This window comes from Syngnathus typhle, linkage group LG9, assembly GCF_033458585.1.
Source record: "Syngnathus typhle isolate RoL2023-S1 ecotype Sweden linkage group LG9, RoL_Styp_1.0, whole genome shotgun sequence".
NCBI lineage: Eukaryota > Metazoa > Chordata > Actinopteri > Syngnathiformes > Syngnathidae > Syngnathus > Syngnathus typhle.
In genome coordinates this window covers 8,682,868-8,706,046 of record NC_083746.1, presented here as the reverse complement: position 1 = coordinate 8,706,046, position 23,179 = coordinate 8,682,868, and the positions used below count along the sequence as shown (strand labels likewise).

Below are 23,179 nucleotides of genomic sequence, written 5' to 3'. Positions count from 1 at the left end.
TATCCCAAAGCGATCGTCAGGCGGTGTTGACTCCTCTGCAGATAGGCACACGTTTGCGAATGTGCTTGTGGGTGTGTTGATTTAGCAAAGGGTTATTTGGATGCATAAAAAACACTAAAATTGGCTGTATTAATGATTTAGTTGTAACATCTCACTTTGTAGTATTAAGTTATTAATTTATTTAGTGAGATTAAACGTGTATTAAACTGTTATATTCTGGTGGCTGGAGCTCTATATGTGACTACTTGAATTTTTTTATAGAGTCGCTTACACTCTCAGAGAAGTCAATGGCAGAGATAATTAGCTGTGATTATCCTTGTGAACACTGTTTCTTTTTTTAAATAAGCAGAATTAAAATAGCTTATTGCCTCGCTTACCTTTCCAATAATGAGCCTGCAACCATTATACCTTAGCCAAGCAAGGTTAAATTCAACAAACCACCATACAACAAGATCGTAGCCTTATTAAACCGGTGAAAATTAGCAGTATGAATCAAGATTACAAAACAGATGAAACTGTGGCGCATTTTAAACCAAAGTTGTAAATTCACATCGCCTTCCGGTATGTCAAACTGTTGTTGAAATTATAAACAGTGGAGTAGAATTTCCACGGAAGTGGATGTGTTAATTTGTCCAATGGTATGGATAAGCCGTGTGACTATTACGCTGTTGGATACAAACACACAGTGTCTTATGGTTTATGACGCAATTGTTTTCGCACTAAAAGCAAGTGTGAAACTACACCAGCATGCCAGACGGTATATCAGCAAACTTTAATGTAATGCAATGAGTGCTGCATGACATTTCTATTATTTTTAGTCAAAATGTTTAACTGTGACTTAAAGATAGCCGATTGAGCAGTGGATATTGTTGGATTAAATTGCTTCATTTATTAATGCTATAATCAGTTCTTAGTTGATGTTAATGCAGTTGACATGCTGTATCATAAATAGTTCATATTGTTGGTATCTGTTTTTTCTTTGTTTGTGTTTTAAACACATTGCCCTGTCACATCTGAACATGATACTTTAGACCAAATGTGTCAAACTCGAGGCCCGGGGGCCAGATACGGCCCACCACATCATGTTATGTGGCCCGCGAAGACAAATTCTGCATGGACTCTGTATGATTACTAAAATTACAAATTGTCTTCACTTTAAAAATAAAATAAAAAAATCGTTATTCATTAGTTTGTTTTGTAGCCTACACCGTACATAGAAGGCGTTAAAAATCATAAAAGCCCGCCGAGGGAAACTATGATTACGATAATCCTAATTTTTGTATGATCGATTTTCTGAACGGATTTGATGAACTATATCTTAATTACGTCCTTTTGCTTTACCTTCAAAGCTGTTGTGGGTGTGCAAAGATCCAAAATTATCCCAAATTGTGTCACTGTCCAATTGAATATCGACCAGATTGTGCTTTCGCCTTGTGGCTGCTGTTTGTGTCCTTTACCCGTCCTCATCCATCCCAACAAACCAAGACACTGGTTCAATACTCATTTACTTGCCTTGTGATCACCAGGCACTTTGCAGAGTAAGTCATGATAGACACTTGAATGAACGAGCCGGGGAAAACGGTGAGGTATGAAGGCAGCAACCAAAAACAAGCACAAATATTTGATGTGATGCACAAATACGTTTTTCATTCACATGATCACGTTATGTGGGATGAAAAGACAATTCTGGATGGCACTTTTAAGATGTATTATGACAGCCAACAAATGAGATTAATATTCATACATAGTTGGCCAACTTTTTTTTTTTTCTTTCACAAATTGAATAACACCATTCCCAACACCTCAGTCGAGACGTGTTGGGAGGCAAAGTAATCCTCAAGTGCAAATCAGAGCTTGCACTCTCATCGGTTAATGAAGATGGGGAGGGGGGGGGGGGGGTTTGTAGCAGGCCCAGTCATTGGAGTGATGAGGGCATCGGTCCTGATTGCATGAAAAACTATTAAAGGGTTGGTTGGAGTGCCACTCCTCAAGAGATTCTTTAGAATATGAGAGATATTTCATCATCTTGTGGGTTTATAGGCTTGATACCGCAAAAGCCCCTGGAAGCATACCAAAACAGATTCAAGCAAAAATCATTTTGCTCTAGCTTAGAGATAATTAAAGGGGATTTGCTTTTGTTTAAATAGAATCGTGTTTTGCAAAATCAGAATAGCCCGATTGCTAGATACCGGTGTGGTACTGTATCTGGTGTCCCTAATTATTGCCTGAAGTCAAAATGGACAAATGAAAATGACATTTCATATTAGTTTTGTATACATTTGAGTTGAGTTTTATCATTTGCATCGCCTCGTCACCACACTGCTTTTGATTTCAAGAGCTGAACTATTCTGCAACATTTGTTGATGTGGTTCTGCAAGTAAATGCTGCAGAATTGTGCTCCTCTTGGAATTGTTCTCCTTCGCCGACCACCCGGGAGAAGAATTCACCACCCATCGGCTGCAAAGACTGTTCATGCTAACGGCAAAGCTGCATATTATGCATGTAATTTACCAGGCATCATACAAGACTGGCTTGGAAGTGATTTTGTTCAAATGTATAGAAATGTGACTTTCTAGAAACAATAAAATCATCAGTTTCACAACGTGGGAAGAAGGCTTCTTCTTGTTTCTGCCAAGAAAATCAATACCACCTACGTGCATGTCAAAAAAAGAATAATGAGGTTTTTTTTTTTTCACTGAACTGGGTGGTAAATAAATAAACTGTCCTGGATTCCAAATGTATAAATGCTTTTATGGGTTTAAACAATTTCTTCCATGTCAAATACCGTTTTTTTCCATGTATAATGCGCCCCCATGTATAATACGCACCCTAAAAATGGCATGTCGATGCTGGAAAAAAGCCTGTACCCATGTATAATACGCACCCAAATTTTTACTCCTACTTAAGTCCGTAAACGTAAAATCATTTCAGAAAAAATATCATCTTTGTTATTCTGCCAGTCAGTATCACTGCGCATGCGCTAGCAAACTCGATAGCGAAGAAATGTTTCGGATTTGTGTAGGGTACATTGTGACAGCAAACGAGCAGGTGATCGAGCAAGCGTCTGATACGAGAGCATTGTGTTCGTATGGAGCGTGTTTGAAGTGAACAGAAGAGAAGAAAACTGTAATGGCGGCCTCCGTATGATATCCGGATTAAAAAAATAAATAAATAAATTATACCCATGTATAATGCGCACCCCAGATTTTAGGACAATAAATTAGTTAAATTTTGCGCATTATACTTGGAAAAAGACGGTATTTGCCATTAATTGGGGTACAATTTCCAAATAAGTAATTAAGTGATGCCCTTACTAATGCTCCTGTGTTTCTACCCGACACCAAATGGAATAACTCGCAACGCTTACGGTCCACGACTTAGTGCTGTGAGGATGTTCTGGATGACTTCCAGATCCCATTAACCTTGAGCCGAGGGCCAACGGTTGACTATGGCCCCAAAGTCCAGTGAGTCAGAAAAGCATTTTTTGAACCCAGCTCGACTGTGCCCACTTCCAAGATGTGTGAAGCTGCCCTCTAAAATTTAAAAGTTATTTTATTCATCTGTCAAGAGCCTCGTTTTGTAACCTGACGGTCCGATCTGTTCCCACACAGATAAGACAATCTATGTTTGGACCTGTGTGCCATTCATATTGAAAAATGTTTATGGTTTAATTATTTTTTTTATATATTTTTTGGGGATGACAAATTTTCAATTCAGGCAGGAGACGATCTTAGCGCATGCAATTTAAGAGAGCGACGGAGTGATTTCTGAATGACAACAAGAGATGGCAATGTTATACATTTTAAAACAGCAAGGAGAAAATGAACTCAAACCTTCCTTTGCGCCGTGCTGCTCCAACCCTGCTGCGGGCACTGAAAAAAACAAATGAGGTGTGCCTTTACTCTCAAATTTGTTTTTATGGCCACCAAGATGTGTCAAGAGTGACTACGGTAATTAGAATTTCAGATTTTATGACAATACACAAGTGATAAAAAAAAACATTATTCTTAAAACATTATGGTTTGCCATGAGCAAACAAAAGTTATATTGAAGTCTTGAGAGGAATAAAAAGTAATATTTCATGAAACAAAAATCATGAGATATTAGTTTTTGTATGTGATAGTAAGTCTCCTTTCACACAGTTAAATGCAGGGCCTGCCTCTTAGTGTTATTATTTATTTATTTTTCATTTAGCCAGGTAAGGCTCTTGAGAGCAGGTTGTCATTGACAATGATAACCTGGCAGCAATTTAAGGCTCAATGTTTTCCCCAAGGACACTTTGACAGCCAAGAGTCAGAGCTGGGATTTGAACCGTTGACCCTTTTGGTCCTTGATAGACCCCAGTCGAGCATTGTACCATTGTTACTATGCTGCAATTATTTTATCATCCTTGGAGCTTATCTTTCTTCGTTTTCAATGTATGCATTTCTCGTTTAGCAATCTGAGTTTTGTGTGCAATTGCAGCAGGGTAGGTTGGTGTACGTATTCATGAAAGCATGTTTGTGTGAGTTCTTACTTGATGCATTGTCCGCCCTAGCGTAGCACCACTGTGGCCCTGGAGTAGAGTCTGACTCTGACCAGACAAATTGAGGCAGAATGTTGTTACAAGGGTTTAAAAGAAAAGGTCGACACGAGGTGTCCCATTAGGCTGACAGAGTTAAAAGGATGGAGGAGGTCGGGCTTGACGGACAGATTGTGACTCAGTGGTGTAAGAGGTTAATGATGTCAGCAACCTTGGCATGCCGTACGCCATGACACTAATCATTGTGGTACAATCATGTGTGTGCGTTTTGTTACAGTAATTAACTGGCCTTCAAAAGACAATGTTGAAAATAACTTAATTGAATGTTTATCTCAAGTTGTAATTTGACAGTTTGTTGGATTGAGCAAGTTGATTTGGCTTTTTGTCAGATTTCACTGACCACCTTGTATTTTTTTGTTTTTGTCCCACTCAGCATGCCGACCAGGCTTCTACAAGGCTTTTGCTGGAAACATCAAGTGTTCAAAGTGCCCACTTAATAGTTTCAGCTATGGAGAAGGTGCCGCAGTCTGCCGATGTGAAGTGGGGTACTTCAGGGCTGGAAAAGATCCCCCAACTATGGCTTGCACACGTAAGTATGCTGTAACATCCTAATAGTTGCAAAGTGTCAACATAAGTAGTTGAACGACATTCGTCAGTGTCGTTAAGTGTTGTCATTTCGTCGCCGTTTCCAAAATCAACTAGATTTTGAGTCGGGAAGTTAATTTAGTGAATGCGTGGTCGTGTCCACACAAGCTACCGGAATTTCTAATCCTCAAATTCAATGAGTATGTAGAACATTGGTGTGATATGGCCCGCAACATCATTTTATGTGGCCCGCCAAGACAAATTTTGTGTCATTACTAAAATTACAAACTGTCTTCACTTTTTTTTTAGAGATACTGCTAGCAATTTTTTATTATCATTCATCTTTTTAAACTGTTTATATATATATATATATGTATATATATATATATATATATATATATATATATATATATATATATATATATATATATATATATATATATATATATATATATATATATATATATATATATATATATAGAAGACATTGACAGTCATGATGCCCCTCCGAGGGAAACTATGACTAGAATGCGGCCCGCGACAAAAAGAGTTTGACACCCTGATGTAGAAGAATACAGAATAGACTGAAGAACAGCTGGAGGCAATATTACTACTTACTATAAGATCTCACCAAACAGACATACAGGACATATCCGTGTTTGCCCAAAAGCTTAGCTCACCACATTTCCGAAGTAGCTTTCCCAAGATCTACTGTCTGTGCATGCAATATTACTGTGATTGACGTGCAATGCCAAAACTTGTTAATACCTGACTCTGGAGGATCCTCGCAGTATTTAATATGTATCTGTTCAGAGTCAAAGTGTACAATAGATAATCAAATGAATAGCTCGTGGATCATCTGCTTCATCTTTACCGCTGATTCACGGACAGTAATTACAAAGTAATATTTGCATTAAATTAAAGTTTAATTTGACTTATTCCCCTTTAATTAAAACGCCATTGAGCTGTCATTTAGATTTACGGAGCATCACTGTAATCTTTGTATGGATGGGGAGCGTGCTATTTGCACTGTGCATTCTGAAAAAGATTCTGGGAATTTAATCGGCAAGGTGCGATGCTTGGAGAGGAAATGAACAGAAATTCATGGCTTGTATATTAATATCGCAACTCTAAAATAAATCCCATCTCCAGGCTATAGTATATTGTACATGCTGGATAAGGAAAGAATTATGTGATTGTCCAAAACTGAATCGTCTGTGTTAGTAGTCCACATTAAAGATGGATCAGCCAGAAGACCTCTCGTGTCATCAGGGGTGACGGTTTACAGTTCTTTGCCGTTATTATTATTCTTAGAAATAAGGCCGATGGACACATGAAAAAGAAATGCTATATAAAGGGAGGAAGAAAGCAAGGATCTCACAAGAGAAGAGATAATGATGGAGGAAACATGGGCGGAGTAGACATTGAAAGAAGAAAAGGAGGAGGATACTGATCCCAATCTCCCTCTAGAGGAGAATAGAGGCTGATTGATGGCAGTGGGGTTGATCCACAGGAGGGCAAGGTGGGTGGATTCTGCTCGACGGAGAGAATAGAGGAGGTGCGATGATGGCCGATAAAGGCCGGGCCAGATAAAGCGAGGGGAAAGAATGGACATACGCTGACAGAAGCGGAGGAGGAGCATTGCGGTCTGCTGAGATTTCCAGCAAAGGTAGAGCAGGATGGAGGGTTGCCGAGGGACAGGGAAGGATTGCATTGTCTTGGCAGACAGTGAGCTTGGCAGAAAAGGAATTTTCAAATCTCGCAGGCCTTTTAACTCCAGCCTGTTGACGGCTGACTGCCTGCTACAGCACAATGCTTACTCTGATGCATCCAGGGAGCATAAAAATACCATAAATGAAAGAGAGGGCGATAGGCTGTAATAAATGGAGTCGTGCAGTAAAACAACTTGTTAACCTTTTAACATCGTGTTTTGGGGAAGACTTGTTTATAATTGGGCTGAGCTGCACTGTTGCACTGTGCCTCAAGGGTCAAGTCTAGCTCCTCTTCTTTTTTCAGGTGTGTTCCACTGACAGTATGACATTCAAGTTTTTTTTCTAGTCAAGTCACAGAATCGACAGTCGATTCACTATGATGAATATTAGTGAGAAGTGGAGCTTTATTTTGGACAAGGTGTATACGATTCGGATTCATTCAAAAAAAAAAAATCAAGAAATTCTTCCTTTGTGTAGATGAGCCAGTCCTAAATCATCTGTTCTCTTTGCGTCTTTCAACAGGTCCTCCATCCCCTCCTCGTAACTTACTTTTCAATCTCAATGACACATGTCTGATGCTCGAGTGGTCACCCCCCAGTGACTCTGGGGGTCGCCGAGACCTGACCTATAACGTCCAATGCAAACGCTGCGGTCGAGAGCCGGGCCAGTGTCAGCTTTGTGAGGAGGAGCTGCGTTTCCTACCCCAACCGTTAGGCCTGACTACCGCCTCTGTCACCGTCGTGGACTTCTCAGCGCACGCTAATTACACCTTTGAGATTGAGTCACTCAACGGCGTTTCAGACATGAGCTCATTTCCACGACAGGTCGCCATCATTACCGTCAGCACCGATCAAGGCGGTGAGTGAATCATTTAAAAACGTTTTTTTCCCCAGTATTATTGTGCTCTATAACTTTTACAACTTCAGTTAGATCCTATTTTAACAAGCTCTTAATTTAATTAATTTTGACTAATGCAATTTTTATGTACCTTTAATAGTTTCTTCTGATATTGCAAGCAAGTTCCATGTGTTTAACAATAGAAACAAATGAGTCCATTGCTTGATGGGCAATCAATAATGGGGCTGACTCGAGGCTTTGTCTACAGATAAGCGTTTGTCTCAAACCAGGAGGCCCGTTTTTTTTGGTCCACACTATTTGTTAGTTTTAAGGAAAACTCCAACATAAATCTTTCTCGGGCATTTGATGGATTGCTCAGACCTTGATCCAGGGAAACACCTCATTAGCTTTTAATGGGGATATTGCCACTTCAAGGCCGTTTGATTGGTTGGCTCGTTTCTCTGCAGGTGAATGTCCGACTTTATTTTCTGTCCCATTCACCTGTTGTGGTTTGTTGGGTTGAATAATCTTGCAAGATTTGATCCAGTCTTTATTTTATATGGTTTAAGGTAGGTTTTGGTTTTTTGCTGTGGTCGCCAAAATGCTTGATTGTACACCAATCTATTGGGCTGAATTTGATTGGCAGATATTGTGCTTTTTTATAGAAACTTTTAGATTAGTGATGTCATAATTTGTCGATTGATCAATTGCATCATTGATCGGATCTGTGAAGTCATAAGAGAAAAGCCGGTGATATTAGTCATGCAAAACGTTGGCAACTACCGTAATTTTCGGACTATAAATCGCGTTTTTTTTCATAGTTTGGATGGGGGGGCGACTTATACTCAGGAGCGACTTATATACATATATATGGGTTAATTTCACTTTTTTGAGCATTTTATGGCTGGTGCGACTTATACTCTGGTGCGACTTATAGTCCGAAAATGACGGTATGTGTGGATGTACTCTTCAATACTTCATTTTGTTCATTTTTAATGGCATAATTATTTCTGATGTTGATTGCAGTTTCACGCTAACACAAGTTTTATTATCGTTGATTCAAAATGGCAATCCAATTTGTTGAGGAGGACAATTTATTTTTTTCCAACTCAGTGCTGTAAATAATAGCAAGAAATTAATGAGGGTTTTCTCACTACCTGAATTCTCTTAATAAGAGTTTTTATGTTGCAAGGACCGTGTTTCCCATGGGACATGGTATGGCATGGAGAATGTAAAGGCTTTTAATTTGTAATTTGCAAACACAGTTTTTTTGTGTTCTCCCGCCTCGTGGTGTTCTCCAGTGTACATTTTTCTGGCGTCTTTGTTCTCTGGCTCCATCCCACCCTCTGCTCCTCTGTTGTTAAGGGAGTTTGGGGGAAAACACATTTTCTCATACAGCCACAACACATTAAATGCGTTATTCTCAAAATGTCCAGGGACAGCTCCGGCAGTCTTTGCAGGTAAACACAATGTCACACCTAGCCTTTTTATTTCATTAAGATTCCCCGAGTTCAATGCATAGACACACAGCAAGTCCCCTGACGACAGGACTGTGCTAATATACACTAGGCTAATATACTCAGCTACAGCTTTTTAAAGTGCTTTAGGGAGCTGGAGTCAGGTCGATAAGTTTTTGTGTGTGTAATTTTTATGGACACGTTTGTTTTGATTTGACTTGATTGAATAGCTTTTCAAAAGACAGAAAAGAGGCCTGATCCCAAATGTGGTTGAGGCTCCTTCCAGGCTGTGCCACGGGACTGTTTTTTATTTTTACAGCATAGTCATTTTTAGCAGTATGCACGTACGGGAATATGTATCTAATTTTTTGCATGTCTGATAACTATACAGCTTAAAACACTTTCTTACACTCGCACCTATGGACACTTTAGGGTGAAAAGGTGAACAGAAAACACCATTAGCATAGAGTTGCCATCAGCAGAAAAGAGGCCAGCATGTGAATTCCTGCATGTTGGGAGGGTTAGCAACAATCCTGTAATAATGCACTGCAGCCAAAGATGAATTGGTTTTAGCTATTAAAATGCAGATGGAGCTTTTGGTAAATGCTTAATGCCAGTGAGGTTACCGTATAAGATTTGTTATGGCTGCAATGGTTTTTTTCGCAAATACACACGACATTCTTTAGTACTCTCCACATACATCAGGAACGATATGGCCTGTGATCATTTCCTGTCACGTATAACCTTTTCTGTATTCGGTGATTAATATAACTATATATGCACAAAAAATCAATCTCAATGGCATGCGTACTTTATACGCACAAACTGGCAGAGAAAGGTAAAATAAAATAGATCATCCATCCAAATCATTCAAGTACTTAGAGATAATATATTTCAATGGATGACAAACTACTCTGCCACATGACTACAATTAGTCAGTTGGTCATACATAGATATGCTGACGAAAAGTTGATCCTCCAAATAGGAGAGGCTTTAAAAAAAGAAAAAGAAAAAAGCGATGATATGAATGTAAGCCGAGAGAAGCCCGACAGAGACAAATGAAAAGATAGAAAAAGAAGAAGGTGAAAGGGAATATAAAATGAGAAGTGGGAGAATGGAAAGATGATTGCTTGGGGATGTGAATTGAAGACAAAAAAAAAGGATGGCAGGATGAATAGGGAGTAAATTACCTGACAAAGAGTGAGGCATTGAAGTGCAGCAGATGCTTCTCATATAATACGAGTCAATTACTGGAGATCAAGGCTTAAAAACTGGATAGTCTATGTCCACATTTCCTATCTTTGAGATTCAAAATAAAATCTAAATTGTGGTCTATTCCATTAATAAAAAAATTATTTATAGATAACATACAGAAAAATAAAGCTAAATGAACATTTGACCCTCATAATCTTACAACTATTTCTAATAGTCAATGTAATAATCTTAGTTGAAAGTTGAACAGAGGGTTAAGGCAAAGCAGTCCTTTTGGAGGCGGAGGTGTGTATTGCATAGCTCATAAAGCTAACTGAACGAAGGAAAGTGGCCAGGTGGGTGAATTTTGAAAGAAGCAGCGGAAGCAGAGAGAGATGTCCTAGAAACATGAGAGTCTTGGTAATTGTGTATGTCAACGAAAGCAATCAGAGATGGGTCAGGCTCTCGGATGCTGTGTCATATCTGAACGGCAACTTGAGACTCCAATCAGGCAGTCTTTTGTAGATACAAGGAAAGAAAAAGTTGGTGGATAAAGGGTATATGAAATGCAGATGGGAGGAGCTGCTTTTTGGAGTGTCATTCATTAACCTCAGACGAACTCTTGAATGTCTGATTTACTAAGATCACAAATGGCGTCCATGCAGTGCTTGGAAAGATAATTCAAAAAAATATAGTTGCTAACAATGACAAGTGATCCTAATTCCCCATTTTAGTTTTTATATATATATTTTTGTCTGTTGTCATGTATGCAAATTGAATCGGTAATTAGAACTCCAAAAATATTAGTGTCAACTTTTACTTGATTGTTAAAGTCAAACTCTATTAAAGATTACGTCTTGTCTTTGTTGACCTGTGATGGCCTTTTGCCTTGTAGCCCAGCAGGCGCCAGGATCAATTTGCAGCCAAAGTTATGAACGATTTGATTGCATGAAACCGCCGGCCTTCTCAGCCACCATACGGCAGCACCTCTCCCGGCATTGCAACATGCTCTAACTAACTATGACAAATTATCCTCACACTTAATTACCAGCCTGGGAAAATCTCAATGATGTTTATTAGGCGCGGAATCATAAAGCGGTTTGTCCATGGCCTTGAGAGCAAAGCGCCGTGCTGCCGAAACACTAATAACAACAAGAGCCGTACAAATTAGATGAGCTGAAAGACCGCGGGGCTTGATGAACTGGTCGCGACAGTTTTTGAATGAATCGATAGCGATCACCACTATGCTGAAGTGCTGAGCTCCACTTCCCTTTAGCCACACGTCCACCCAGCGGTACATCAGTTTAGTTTTCCGCCGAAATCTGAAACACTCAAATCTTATCGGGCTCGTGTCTCCACTATCAGTAGATGGGAAAGAGATGTCTGCCATATATGGTGTGACATTATAGAGGAGTCAAGTCTTTTCCACTGCAGGGCTGTGACCCCATACTTTTGAACGGTAGTGTAAATATTATTATAATACAATATTATGAATTAAATATTATAAATTATATTTTATATTTGTATAAGATTACATATAATCTATGAATATAAGTATACATATATATTATACAATTTTTTTACACAGAAGATTATATATATAATCTATAAATAATTATCTAAATAAATATATACACTACCATTTGAGGTCACCCAAACAATTTTGTGACCCCAAACTTTTGAACGGTAGTGTATGTCTATGTATTCCAGTTCACCTCTCACAAGCACGTGAGACAAGAGCTGGACCCGAAGCGCTAGCCTTGGGGAGTGGGCGGGCCATAAATATAACCTCCATGGTAGCTAGCTTATTAGAAGTTGATTTATCAGCTCCTCTGTAAGGAATACACGCCCTTGGAATCAAAAGTGAGGAAGTACACCCCCCAGGAAGTTCCAATCACCATGCAGCATATGGAAATACACAGGGAATATTTAGTGTCGAGCCATGAATGTCATGTCTCCCCGTTGTGTTGGTGTGGACGCAACTTATCAGGCCCAAGTCATCATTGTCACGTCTCTCCTACGCACACGCACAAAACACATGCGCTTTCTCTCGCTTTCTCACTCACACAAACACACACCCCGTTTGCCTTCTGTTAAAGCAGATAGAGGGACGAACAATTGGGGAGGATGAATGTGTTCGACAGTTCTCTACCTCCGTAGTGATTTATCAGAGTATTTATCCTGGTAATTTGCCTTATCTCCTATTCCTTCTTTCTCTGTCCAATCCTTCATTTTCTCCCACATACATTTATGATGAAGCCAGTTTGAGTCATTTAAGTAGTCTAAGTATATAGTCCTGATATATTTTACCGCAACATGTGGCAATGACTTAAGGGCTAAAGGTTGAATGGCTTATCTCAGATATATTGTCGTGTTTTTGGTGTAATCTTGTCAGCTCCAGCTCTTTGTGATCTTAAACAAAATGAAATGTCTAGAAAATGGATGGAGGGATTAAACACTTATGTTCTTTTAGGCCTAATTGAAACCTGCATGCGTCACTTTGTCAGCAACCTGCAAATTCAGTGACGCCAGCAAAGGCTTAAAAAAATCTCATGTACTTGCAAGATGACTCATTTGAGAAAGTCCCCGCTAGGCAGCAAGCGACAAATGGTTCTGGTGGAAAGTGATTTTTTTTTTTCTTAGCTTGGACCGGTGCTGGGTCCCGCTCTAATATCTCCGCACCTTAGCTTGTGACTGTCTGGGACAACCAATGACGCTCACCACAAACTTGCGAGCTGTCAGAGAACCAAAGATGGACCCTCGCTTTGGTGTTAAAAAAAAATAATAATAATCAATAAATGAAATAAAGATCTATGATTCTTTGAAGGTGCTCACCCTCAATGTGACCTTGGTCTTCGGCGGGAGCCCTTTCTCGCTTTATCTCTAGGGTGCTGTCCCCCTGCTGCACTGTACATCTCTGTGCACCTGCAATCATGGCAGCCACCTTTGAAGCTGGACACAAACACATGAAAGTGAAAGCAAAAATGTGAGCGAGAAAGTGGAGGGAGGGCTACAATACTACACAGGTAGTGAGGGAGGAAAAAAGAAAATTAGACTCATCAAGTCTGTGCAGAAATTCAGGTATTTTGAAAAATGAGGGATGTTTACAGTTGGAGCAAGTAATGAAACCCCCGTGATGGAAAAGTAATGATAATAATTTTGTTTTGTCGTATTCTTTTTGCACCAAAACCCAGATTGCACTTTATCGATGATAGGAATTTCCGTGCATCCCTAATATATGCAGCAAACAAACATGGACCGTTGAATAATAACCTAAATCGTTTTTGGCATAGCGGCATCATTGGTGATTAGTATTGAAAGTCAGTTGATATATAGCAGCTATAAAAACACTGCAGGACGGCACTCTACTGCACAAAGCTGCAAGAAAGTAAAAGCTTGGCAATCCGACATCATATACATCCATCATTCAGCGCACCGAGTACACAACCCGACATCATAAAGCCCCAATGTCACTATTTAACTTGAAACTTACTACACTATTACACCATTTCAAGAATTGCTTCACAAGTGGTTTAAATAAAGTGCCCAAATAATGAAAGGCATAAAATAGAATTCCCTGTCACCGTCCATCTATTTTACAACCCAAAGCATCAGGCTACTGGGCAATAATGCATCAATGGTAGAACATGCAGGGCATTTGTTAAAATGATAAATATAAAATGATAAAATGGGTTTTATGTTCTTTCCAGTCGCTTAGATAAAACCAACAGTTCCCGAAGTGTATTTTCCGAGCGAGTGGCACTCACGTAGTGATGACAGCAACACTTCTCACATATGGCCACATGACCTTTAGAACAGAAGTTGTGCCGCCATAACTGATGTCATTGCCATTGTGAACTGGTCCAGTCAGCAGTTGTAATGTAGGCTTGTGCTGAAGGGCACCAGAAACTTACATACTGTGTAAGCTAAGATAAGAAGTGTAAAAAAAAAAAATACACCACAATGTGTCATTTAACAGTTTTTGTAGATTCATATGATTTTTTTTCCATAGATCACGAAAATGATGGTTGTATAATTCTTCTCAAACAATTGAAGCGTCCAGGAGTGAATACTGTAGATTTATTTTCAAGCTATTCTCTCCACGAGATTTATCAAAAAGCATTTTAAGATGATAAACAATGTGGAGAAAGGTCAATTGTATCAATTTGTGAAAGAAAAATGCTAAATTGACCAAAATTTGGACATAAGTGTTTTTCACCCTACAGTAATGACATTAAGTCCAATAGAAAAATGGCAAACAATAATGTGATGTATTAGAACCGGTACAAGAGACTTACTAATCCTATTTCCCGCTGCCTTCCTGGCAAATGGGCACATCAGCGGTGTAACGGAAGAAACGCATTTAATCACCTGTGCCTTTCAGACAGAACTCGCAGAAGCTGGACATTGCTGTATCCACAAAGTTTCCACACAGCTCATGCCGTTGAATGCAAATAATTAGACATGTGGTGACCCCGGGGGCAAGCGTCTGGCACGGCACATTATTAAACTTCGCTTCGGGTTCTTATACGAGATCAGAAGGTTTCAGTTCACACATCTGTACCTTACACATAGGAGGTGTGAAAAGACAAACTTAGCCCAATATAATGTGCTTGATGGAATTTGCTCACACTCTTAGAAACTGAGGCTTTTTATGCACAATTTGAAAGGCAAGAATCTAACTGTCGAATAATATTACTTTATTTCGTTCTACTTTGGCCTTTTGTTTTTTTAACACTCTCTCTGCATAATCAGGGCGTTTAGAGCAAAAAGATAAAAGCTGCTATGTTCTTGCTTGTATTGAAAGAAATGGTCATTAAAACATTTGTTTACCGTTTGGAGCCCTTGGTTTGTGGAGGAACTTTTGCCAAATGACACTTAGACTTTTGTGGGGGTGCACACAGTTTTCGCTTGTGTGTATTTATTTCCATTTAGACAACTTATACATTATTTATCCTCACAGGATTAAAGCATTAGAACTGGCCGGTGGTCACGTATCTGAATACATTCTCACGGAGAAAAAGCATTACTTTGTTCTTGCATGTGTGTTTTAGACATTAAATGGCCATCCATTCGGCGGTGTGCGCTTGTGCAACAGATGGATGACACACATAAGTCACACAAACACACGCCTCATGCTTTGTGGGCAGTAAATCCCGACAGACTACACAGTCTTGTTAGCAGACGGTTTCACAGTCAATGTGTCCTTGAGTTTGACAGTCAACCTCTGCCGATTCTCTCATCGCGAGCTACAGCACGAGACTTTCTGTAATATTTATCCAAACATTATTGGCTGCTTTTCAGAAGCAGTAAATTGTGTATTACTTAATTTTTTATCATTTCCTATGTATTTTTAATGACTTTGGACTCCTATTACAGCTAATAAGTGGCTAAGTTCATTTTACTATACACTGTGGCTACTTCATGAGATAATGGAGCAGCTTGTGCCGGTGGAAATACTTGGCTAATGCAACTCACATTGCAATAGCCATAAAGTTAATAGCAATATAATTAACATTGCATTGTTGGTTTTTATTTGGACTGAATGAGGAAGTAGTCTTGGGAATATGCTGTTGATATTGGCAATTTAACTGAAAACAAACTGTTTTTCTTTAGAAATTGACATTTATTGTTGCTGTTTTTAATAATTATTTTCATTAATATAATCAATGAGATGAGAAAATCCTCTCTAAATGTTGTGAACTCTTGTTTCCATGCCTGTTGAGTAGAATAATGCTCATGCCCATCCCCTCATAGAAATATTGTGATTCCGAGCCTTTTGTTATCAACTGTACTACTTCAAAATGAAAGACAACTTGAGTGGCAAGGCATTTGGTAAAGGTGCCAGCTGCCACCCCTTGGCACCCTGTAAAACCGCCTCTGGATGCATTGTAACATTTAATAATATAACTCTGTAACATCTGTAATTTTTGTATTCCAGGCCCAAAAGCATTATGGCTTGAAATTATGTAGCTTCCAATCACTGTTGGAATACTTCCAAAAAGCTGTTTAGTTAATTTTCACATTCAACCAGAAAGGCACACATGCTTAGGAAGTTGTTTGTCCTTGAACAACTTAACAGATGTTGGACAAGGACACAGTAAATAGGACACACAATGAGGACCCTGATGAAACGCTCTGTGTGAGGCATAACGCGACACCCAAAGACCTCGCAATACTGCAGTCAGAAATTAGGATTCAATAATGCAAGAGGCAGTATGAAAGATATTGGTTCCAGGACCCAGGCTAATAATCTAATAAACTACACGGTAAAAACATGTCCTCGACCTTAGCGAAGCTAATGATCCACAAAGTGTTCATGATTTAAGAGGAAATGTTTCAGCCAGACATAAAAGCACCGGGGATGTTGACTGCATACAAATCCCACAATGCAATGCACTTTCGTGAAGGTGGACATCAGCATTCTACTGCATCTTTTGACCGAAATAAAACAAAGTCACGGTATTATTTATCCACAAAAAGGTACATGGATTTTGTGCATGGGGTAAATCGTGCATTTTCAAAAAAAGAATTGACAGACCATGTAATACGATTCCAGTTTAAGGTTATAAAGTATATAATCTGAAAATCTGCACTTTTGTATGTACAGCACACTGTTGATATGAGATTGTTGAAGTTATTGTGTGGGGCGCTGAATTGCTGCCAACTGTAAAGTGTGCTGGTGGCTAATTAGTTCTTAGCGCTAAAACACATTGTGAGCTATCGAACATCGTGATCACTGACCTTGCAAATGTACTTTGGAAATGGGCAAAACTTGTGAGATGCACTCCATTTTTTTTCATACTTCCAAGCTACTTGCTTCAATGCACAGATATATATAACCTATATATGGGTCCTGATATATAATTCATTTTAGACACCAAACCTTTGCTTGGATGTCATCTTTTCCCCTCTCTTTTTCCACCCCAAATCATTTTTTGTCACACAAACACTTTGATCAAGTGCCTTTGGATAGAGAATGAAAGAAACGATATATAATGTAAAAAAAAAAAAAGGCTTTGTTTGAGGGAGTGGGAGTGAAGGCATCAATATGACTGTTTTCACTGGCGCGCTTCTCAGCCAGCTGATTCTCACCCATCTGAGATCCCGAGTGAGGATTATAAAACCAATCAGCAGGCAGTGATTGCTGCGGCGAGGCTGCGATTGGATCACAACCCGGGTTCTGCCGACCGCACCTTAAGGAGTGAGAGAGAAAAGGTGCAGGGAAGGAAAAAAAAAACTTGATAACCCCGGAATGTAAAAGTTTAATAGAAGCGAAGACCAGACACAGGCATAACAAGAGATCAAGAATTTTCTCATCAGCCTCAATTTGCAGAGATATTTTATTAGTGTTATTTTTCCAAAAGTGGGTCACGGACCCATTGTGGCTAACCTGAATGTTTTCGATATTACCCTCCTCCTCCACATGGTTATCAGGCCTCTGCCGACCGAGCTCGCTGATAAGATGACCCCCACACTCAAAACAAGATTTCAAAAGTGCAGTAAGAAATGACCACCGCGCATGAACCTTCTGAACCAAAGTTCTCAGTTTGAGAGGAGTCAAGAGCATCATCTTAAGGACAGAATTCTCTGGACAGAAAAGATAGGTGCTTTCACTGAGGGGTGAGGGAGGTCGAGTTGAGGAGGCATCACTCAAAAGCGGAGGTGCTCTGTGACAACTCTAATCAGTCAGTTGCTGTCCTTCCATGTCTTCCTTGTTCAGATCTCATTTGACTGTGGCCACCTCAGAAACTGTCACATCAGGAATGGGGAAACACATGTGACCTTTACCATCCTCAAGGTGAAGAATTTCCTCCTGTCAATCAGGAATTAAGATTTTTAGAGGCAGGGCACATGTTTTGAATTTCGATGCAATTAATGCAATTAATAAATGAAGCTGAGTAACTTCTAGTACGTTGCTATCACAACATAAGCATTGTATAATTAACCACCATTTTGTGAGCCTACTAGCATAATTGCTAAAGTTATAGTTGGTTTCGGAGGGAAGTTCAATTCATTTTTAAGCCAAACTAATATCTTGCCTTTTTTATTATGATGCAAACAACAACAGAAAAGTGGTAGTCCATGCAACAAGGCCTGCTGTGCCAAGAGTGGTTTGTGTATGTGTGGGCGTGTTTGTGCAAACGTAATGAATTTATGCAACTGTGGTATGTTAGCAGGTGTTGGCTCGCTGTACATGTTGGCAGGTCCGTTTAGGGGCTCGTCCCGCGGGAACATATTTGACCCGGGGCATCTGTTGCCCTTCAGCACCTTTTCTCATGTGGTAATGACCTGTTGATAGGAGGCCTTAATGCACACACACATTTAGTTTAAAAAAAATAAATGCTATGGAATTAGTCATTTGGATTTTAGTATTTTACTGTATTGTGTGTTAGCATTTTTTTTTTTTGTAGATTTTAAAAGGCAAGGAAGTCTGGACGAAATGTGATGTGAGAGGGGTTTAAATTAGCGCAATTGTGGTAGGGAAGAAGGCCCTTATCTATGCTGCTCTTGTTACTGTTTATTAAAATTCAGGTTGCAGCACACAAATACGCAACTGATTACCATCCCATCAGATTAGGTGAGCAAAGTCAAACCGTTGGCCCAAACTTTTAGGGATAAAAAAAAGGGTTTATCTGATTATCAACAGAGGCAAATCTATTACAAGGCATTTTGTACAAGACAAAGGACAGTTAGCGCTGACCTCTTTTCTGAAATTGATTTATTTTTTTTCCCCCTGTATATGTTAAGCATTACATGAGGGCAGCAACGGTGGACTCCCCTCAAGTCTCTGTGTGGTCTTATACATCTTGGGTTCAGTCCTCTGAGCTCGTTGCACCTACATGATTTCTCCAGTCAGCAAAAAGAGTACCTGCCCCCCCCCAGGATTGCTATTCAGCAGTGTTCAGAACAGGTGGGGAGTTTTGAAAGAAATGAGATTAGCTGTTTCTACCCCACAAAATGATTTATGCCCAGACTTTTATCAGTAGGCTTCCCCCTGCAAAGATAATTTCCCCTGACTTCACCTCACAGCAGGAACTATTTTAAGCATTGGCTCATTAATGCAGAGTGATTGGATTCATTGTTCTGCACGGCTGACGGATGTTCTCTGAAGTTTCACTGTCTCATCTCCCACCTCAATCCTCTATTCAATCTTTGGGCTTGAATTTCCTCCCAAGAATGCAAGGTTTTGTCTTGTGAAAGTTGGATGAATCAACTGCGGCGGGGCTTTTGTCGTTTCTAATTGAAGCTGCATTAGCCTCTCGTTATCTAACCATTCGTAATGGCTGTCGCTCAAATGTTGAATACACCATGGCTTGCTTACATTTCCGTAGCTTTTGAAGACGCAATCTCATGGATTTTTAGATTGCACTCATACTTCGACATTTATTATATTATATTCAGCCTCCTTTTAAAAGTCTTAGTCTCGTTTGTGTTTTGTACAGAACGTTTTCATGAAGCGTACAATTCACTTTCGCAGTGATGACATACTGGTGTGACAGTGTCATGGCAACAATGATGAGGAGGAAGACGAGAGCATGAGAAGACACTTAACTCCTTCCAGTACAAAGTTATGTTTGACATCTATTCTCGTCAATGGCAGTGAATGATTTAGCATTGGTTTTAATTAATCGTTATGCTCCGCCTATTTCAGTCAACCAATCAATTGTTTATGGTGGTCGACATATCACTATGAATACTCAAAGTTTGACATTATAAACCGTCAAAACTGAGTTTGATATACTGCTCGGTGGAATTGAGCATGAGGACAGTAAATAATATATAATCATCTTAATAACTTACTTTAGAAACTCTGAAAAGGCTTTTTTCTGCTCGGCAAAAGGCTGGAAGCTGCCACAGCATGCCCCCCCCCCCTTTAAAAAAATTACTTGAATTCATGTTATTATACTGTATGTACTGTATATAGCAGGTACTATTTCAGCCAGAGAAGTCTTTGACAGCAGGGCTGTGTGCAGTTTGCCCTGTTGGAAATAAGCTCCACAGGAATGCATTGCCTCTCTGCCTGCTGCGTGTTCTGCTGCAGCAAGTCTGCAATGGCTCCTATAGGAGCCTCCTCTTATTATACAGCGTGTGTCTTCGCCGCACTGACTTTGGAGCCTTTTTTTTTTATGAGAAAGGTACTTTGAAATATTTCATTTAGATGACATCAGAGGGAACGTCAAACAATATGAAGAAATTTTAACCATTCCTCACTTGATGTGAGGGGATGAGTGGATTATGGCTTTCCACATTTCACGTCTTTACAGTTTTTAGGCTATGCCTTGATTTTTATGATGGTCTAAATTATACAAACTATTTTAGGTTCCATCACAAACATGGTGTCCAAACAATTCTACAAAATCCCTGGACTAATTACACAAATTGAACAGGTTTTTTTTTTAAAGTGAAATACTTGAGTCACTAATGAGCACTTGAAACAAATATTCTTTCAAAAGCCGATGCTTTTGTTTGAGAATGACTCGTGTTTTTATTTGTTTTAATTTCCTCCATTTAGAAGAGCATGAAGACCAAAACAGTGCACGTATTTGAAGTCGCAACGTAAAGTCTGTGTGAGCAACCAGCAGAAAGTCAGCTGTCAGTAGCTAAATACGTGCCTTCTTTTCATTAATTACCTTTTGGGCAAAAGCATGGTGGAGGACAAATGACTATTGATTATAGAGGGCTACTATTGGCCCGCTTTACTGGCCTTTCCTCGCATGTCATCTCTTCTCCACATCCCCATTAAGTGGGAACAAGAAAGATCAGCAGCAAACTGGGACTTTATTAAAGGCGGGAGAGACCTTGGTTTGTGAGAGGCTGGCGAGCCGACAAGGGTTTGCTGCGGCCAGGACGTTCAAATCAAAGGTCTTCCGAAGTTGCCTTATTATCTTTTGGACAGAGTTCTCACATATTGTGCTGGCCATGTTGTTGCCCTCAAGACAAAAACTCCCGCTTTTCTTATTGTGTAACTTGATTTGAATTATCTGTAAATATACTGTATAATCAATTGTTGGTGACCATCTGCTAGGTCAAACTAATATAAGGAGCTTCCCTTTCACCGTCATCTTTGAGACAGCCATCACAGCAGGAGGGGGACTGCAGGTGTGCATGAAACTGTCCCAGTTTCCATCCACTTGACATCTCGGTTGTGTCGCCGAGGTCACAGGCAAATATTCTTTTGTGGATCGCATTCAACGGCAAACGCATTTGGTACATATTTTGTTGTTTAATGGAACAAGAATTGTATTCTTGGAACATTCATGTCAGTAGGATCGAATTTTAGTTCAATTTACTAAGTTCAGGGTGATGTCATTTCTGGAACTTTATTAATCCTCTTTAGACATTGTGCTAGCACACAGCAATTGGGCAGCAGTCCGAAAATGAAAGTTATTGATGCCCAGAATGGAGGAGAAGGACACGGGGAAAGTTTTTAGCTTGCAATTTTCACACTGCAAAATGTAATCACAATATGACAGGTTTTGGAGAGGTTTGAGGTTTATGATGAGATCTAGAAGTGGGAGAGGAACTTTTTATAGAGAGAACTGCTTAGCGACAGTCAACAGAAATGCTTGCACACGCTTGACCTTCATGGATGAATCAAGGAAAAGAGAAACTTTGCTTGACCTGTGAGGATATCATTGAATTATTTACCTACTAACCAAACCAAAGCATTTTTGTATCTTCTTTTCTGCTTTACGACCAAATCTTGGATTATTCATGTCATGTATTTGAACATTCTTGCGCACAAGAGCTGATCTGATCAAGTCCTTCCAAAGCAGGGATAAATATTGATTTGAACTCATTTGTATTCAGTCAAATAGAAGTGACGTGAATGTAATATTATTGTCAGATATCTTAGCAAGCACGCTCACACACAATTTTTTCACCAGTGGTGAGTCACTATGAAAGTATCATTTGGGACAGCCCAAAGGCAATCCTGAATGAAGACAAATATTATCAATATGGCCGATGTAAACAATGATATCTATAATGTGCTGGTTTTTGTTCACACGCTCTTTCCATCGACAGTGAATCAGTGAAGTGTTCGGACATCGTTTAAAACTCTCACACTGCATCAATAGCGGCTCTATTGATTTTTTTTTTCTTAAACCGTTAATGGAAGCCTTTGGGGCAGGAAAGCTAATTAAAATCATATGCAGGTCAAGCTCGTTTAAAGACTCCCCATTAGTTTATGTTGAGCTTAACCACGCTCGACTGCAAAATCTATCCATTGGGCATTGTAATTGACTGCTGTTTCTAATGGCTTTCCGATGCTCCTGCCTCTCATAGAGGGAGTGATGTCCTCTGGCGGGTTTCGTGCCGCAGCTCTAATAATACACAATCATTAGAGACACCTGCCTTGTGTCCCGTTCCTCAAAGTGAAACTTTGACATGTCTGCATTTGCCAATAAGCATGCAAAGCAATGATTGTTAAGTTAAGTTAAACTCCCAATGATCATCACACACACATCTGGGTGTGGTGAAATTTGTTCTCTGCATTTAACCCATCCCCGTGTGATTTTGATCCATCTCCTGGGGGAAAGCGGAGCAGTGAGCAGCAGCGGTGCCGCGCTCGGGAATCATTTGGTGATCTAACCCCCCAATTCCAACCCTTAATGTTGAGTGCCAAGCGGGGAGGCAATGGGTCCCATTTTTATAGTCTTTGCTATGACCCGGCCGGGGTTTGAACCCACAACCTTCCAGTCTCAGGGCGGACACTCTACCACGAGGTAAATCACTTACTGTTGGAGATCTTAAGAGACACAATTTTATCAAGGTGTCTAGATGCAAAGTTCATGCTTAAATGAAGTTGGCCACCAATTTAGAGGTTATTGGCGCCAATTAAGAGAGCTTAGTTTCAGATGGAGGGCATT

General features: G+C 39.7%; 1 protein-coding gene across 1 annotated transcript in view; it reads left to right on the top strand.

Annotated features, from left to right (window-relative positions):
* epha6 (eph receptor A6) overlaps positions 1-23,179 on the top strand; it is a 68,057-nt gene that overhangs the window by 30,542 nt on the left and 14,336 nt on the right. The window contains exons 4-5 of the mRNA XM_061287759.1: positions 4,956-5,111; positions 7,342-7,677. Coding sequence (XP_061143743.1) covers positions 4,956-5,111; positions 7,342-7,677 — 492 coding nt within the window. The remainder of the gene's footprint in view (positions 1-4,955; positions 5,112-7,341; positions 7,678-23,179) is intronic.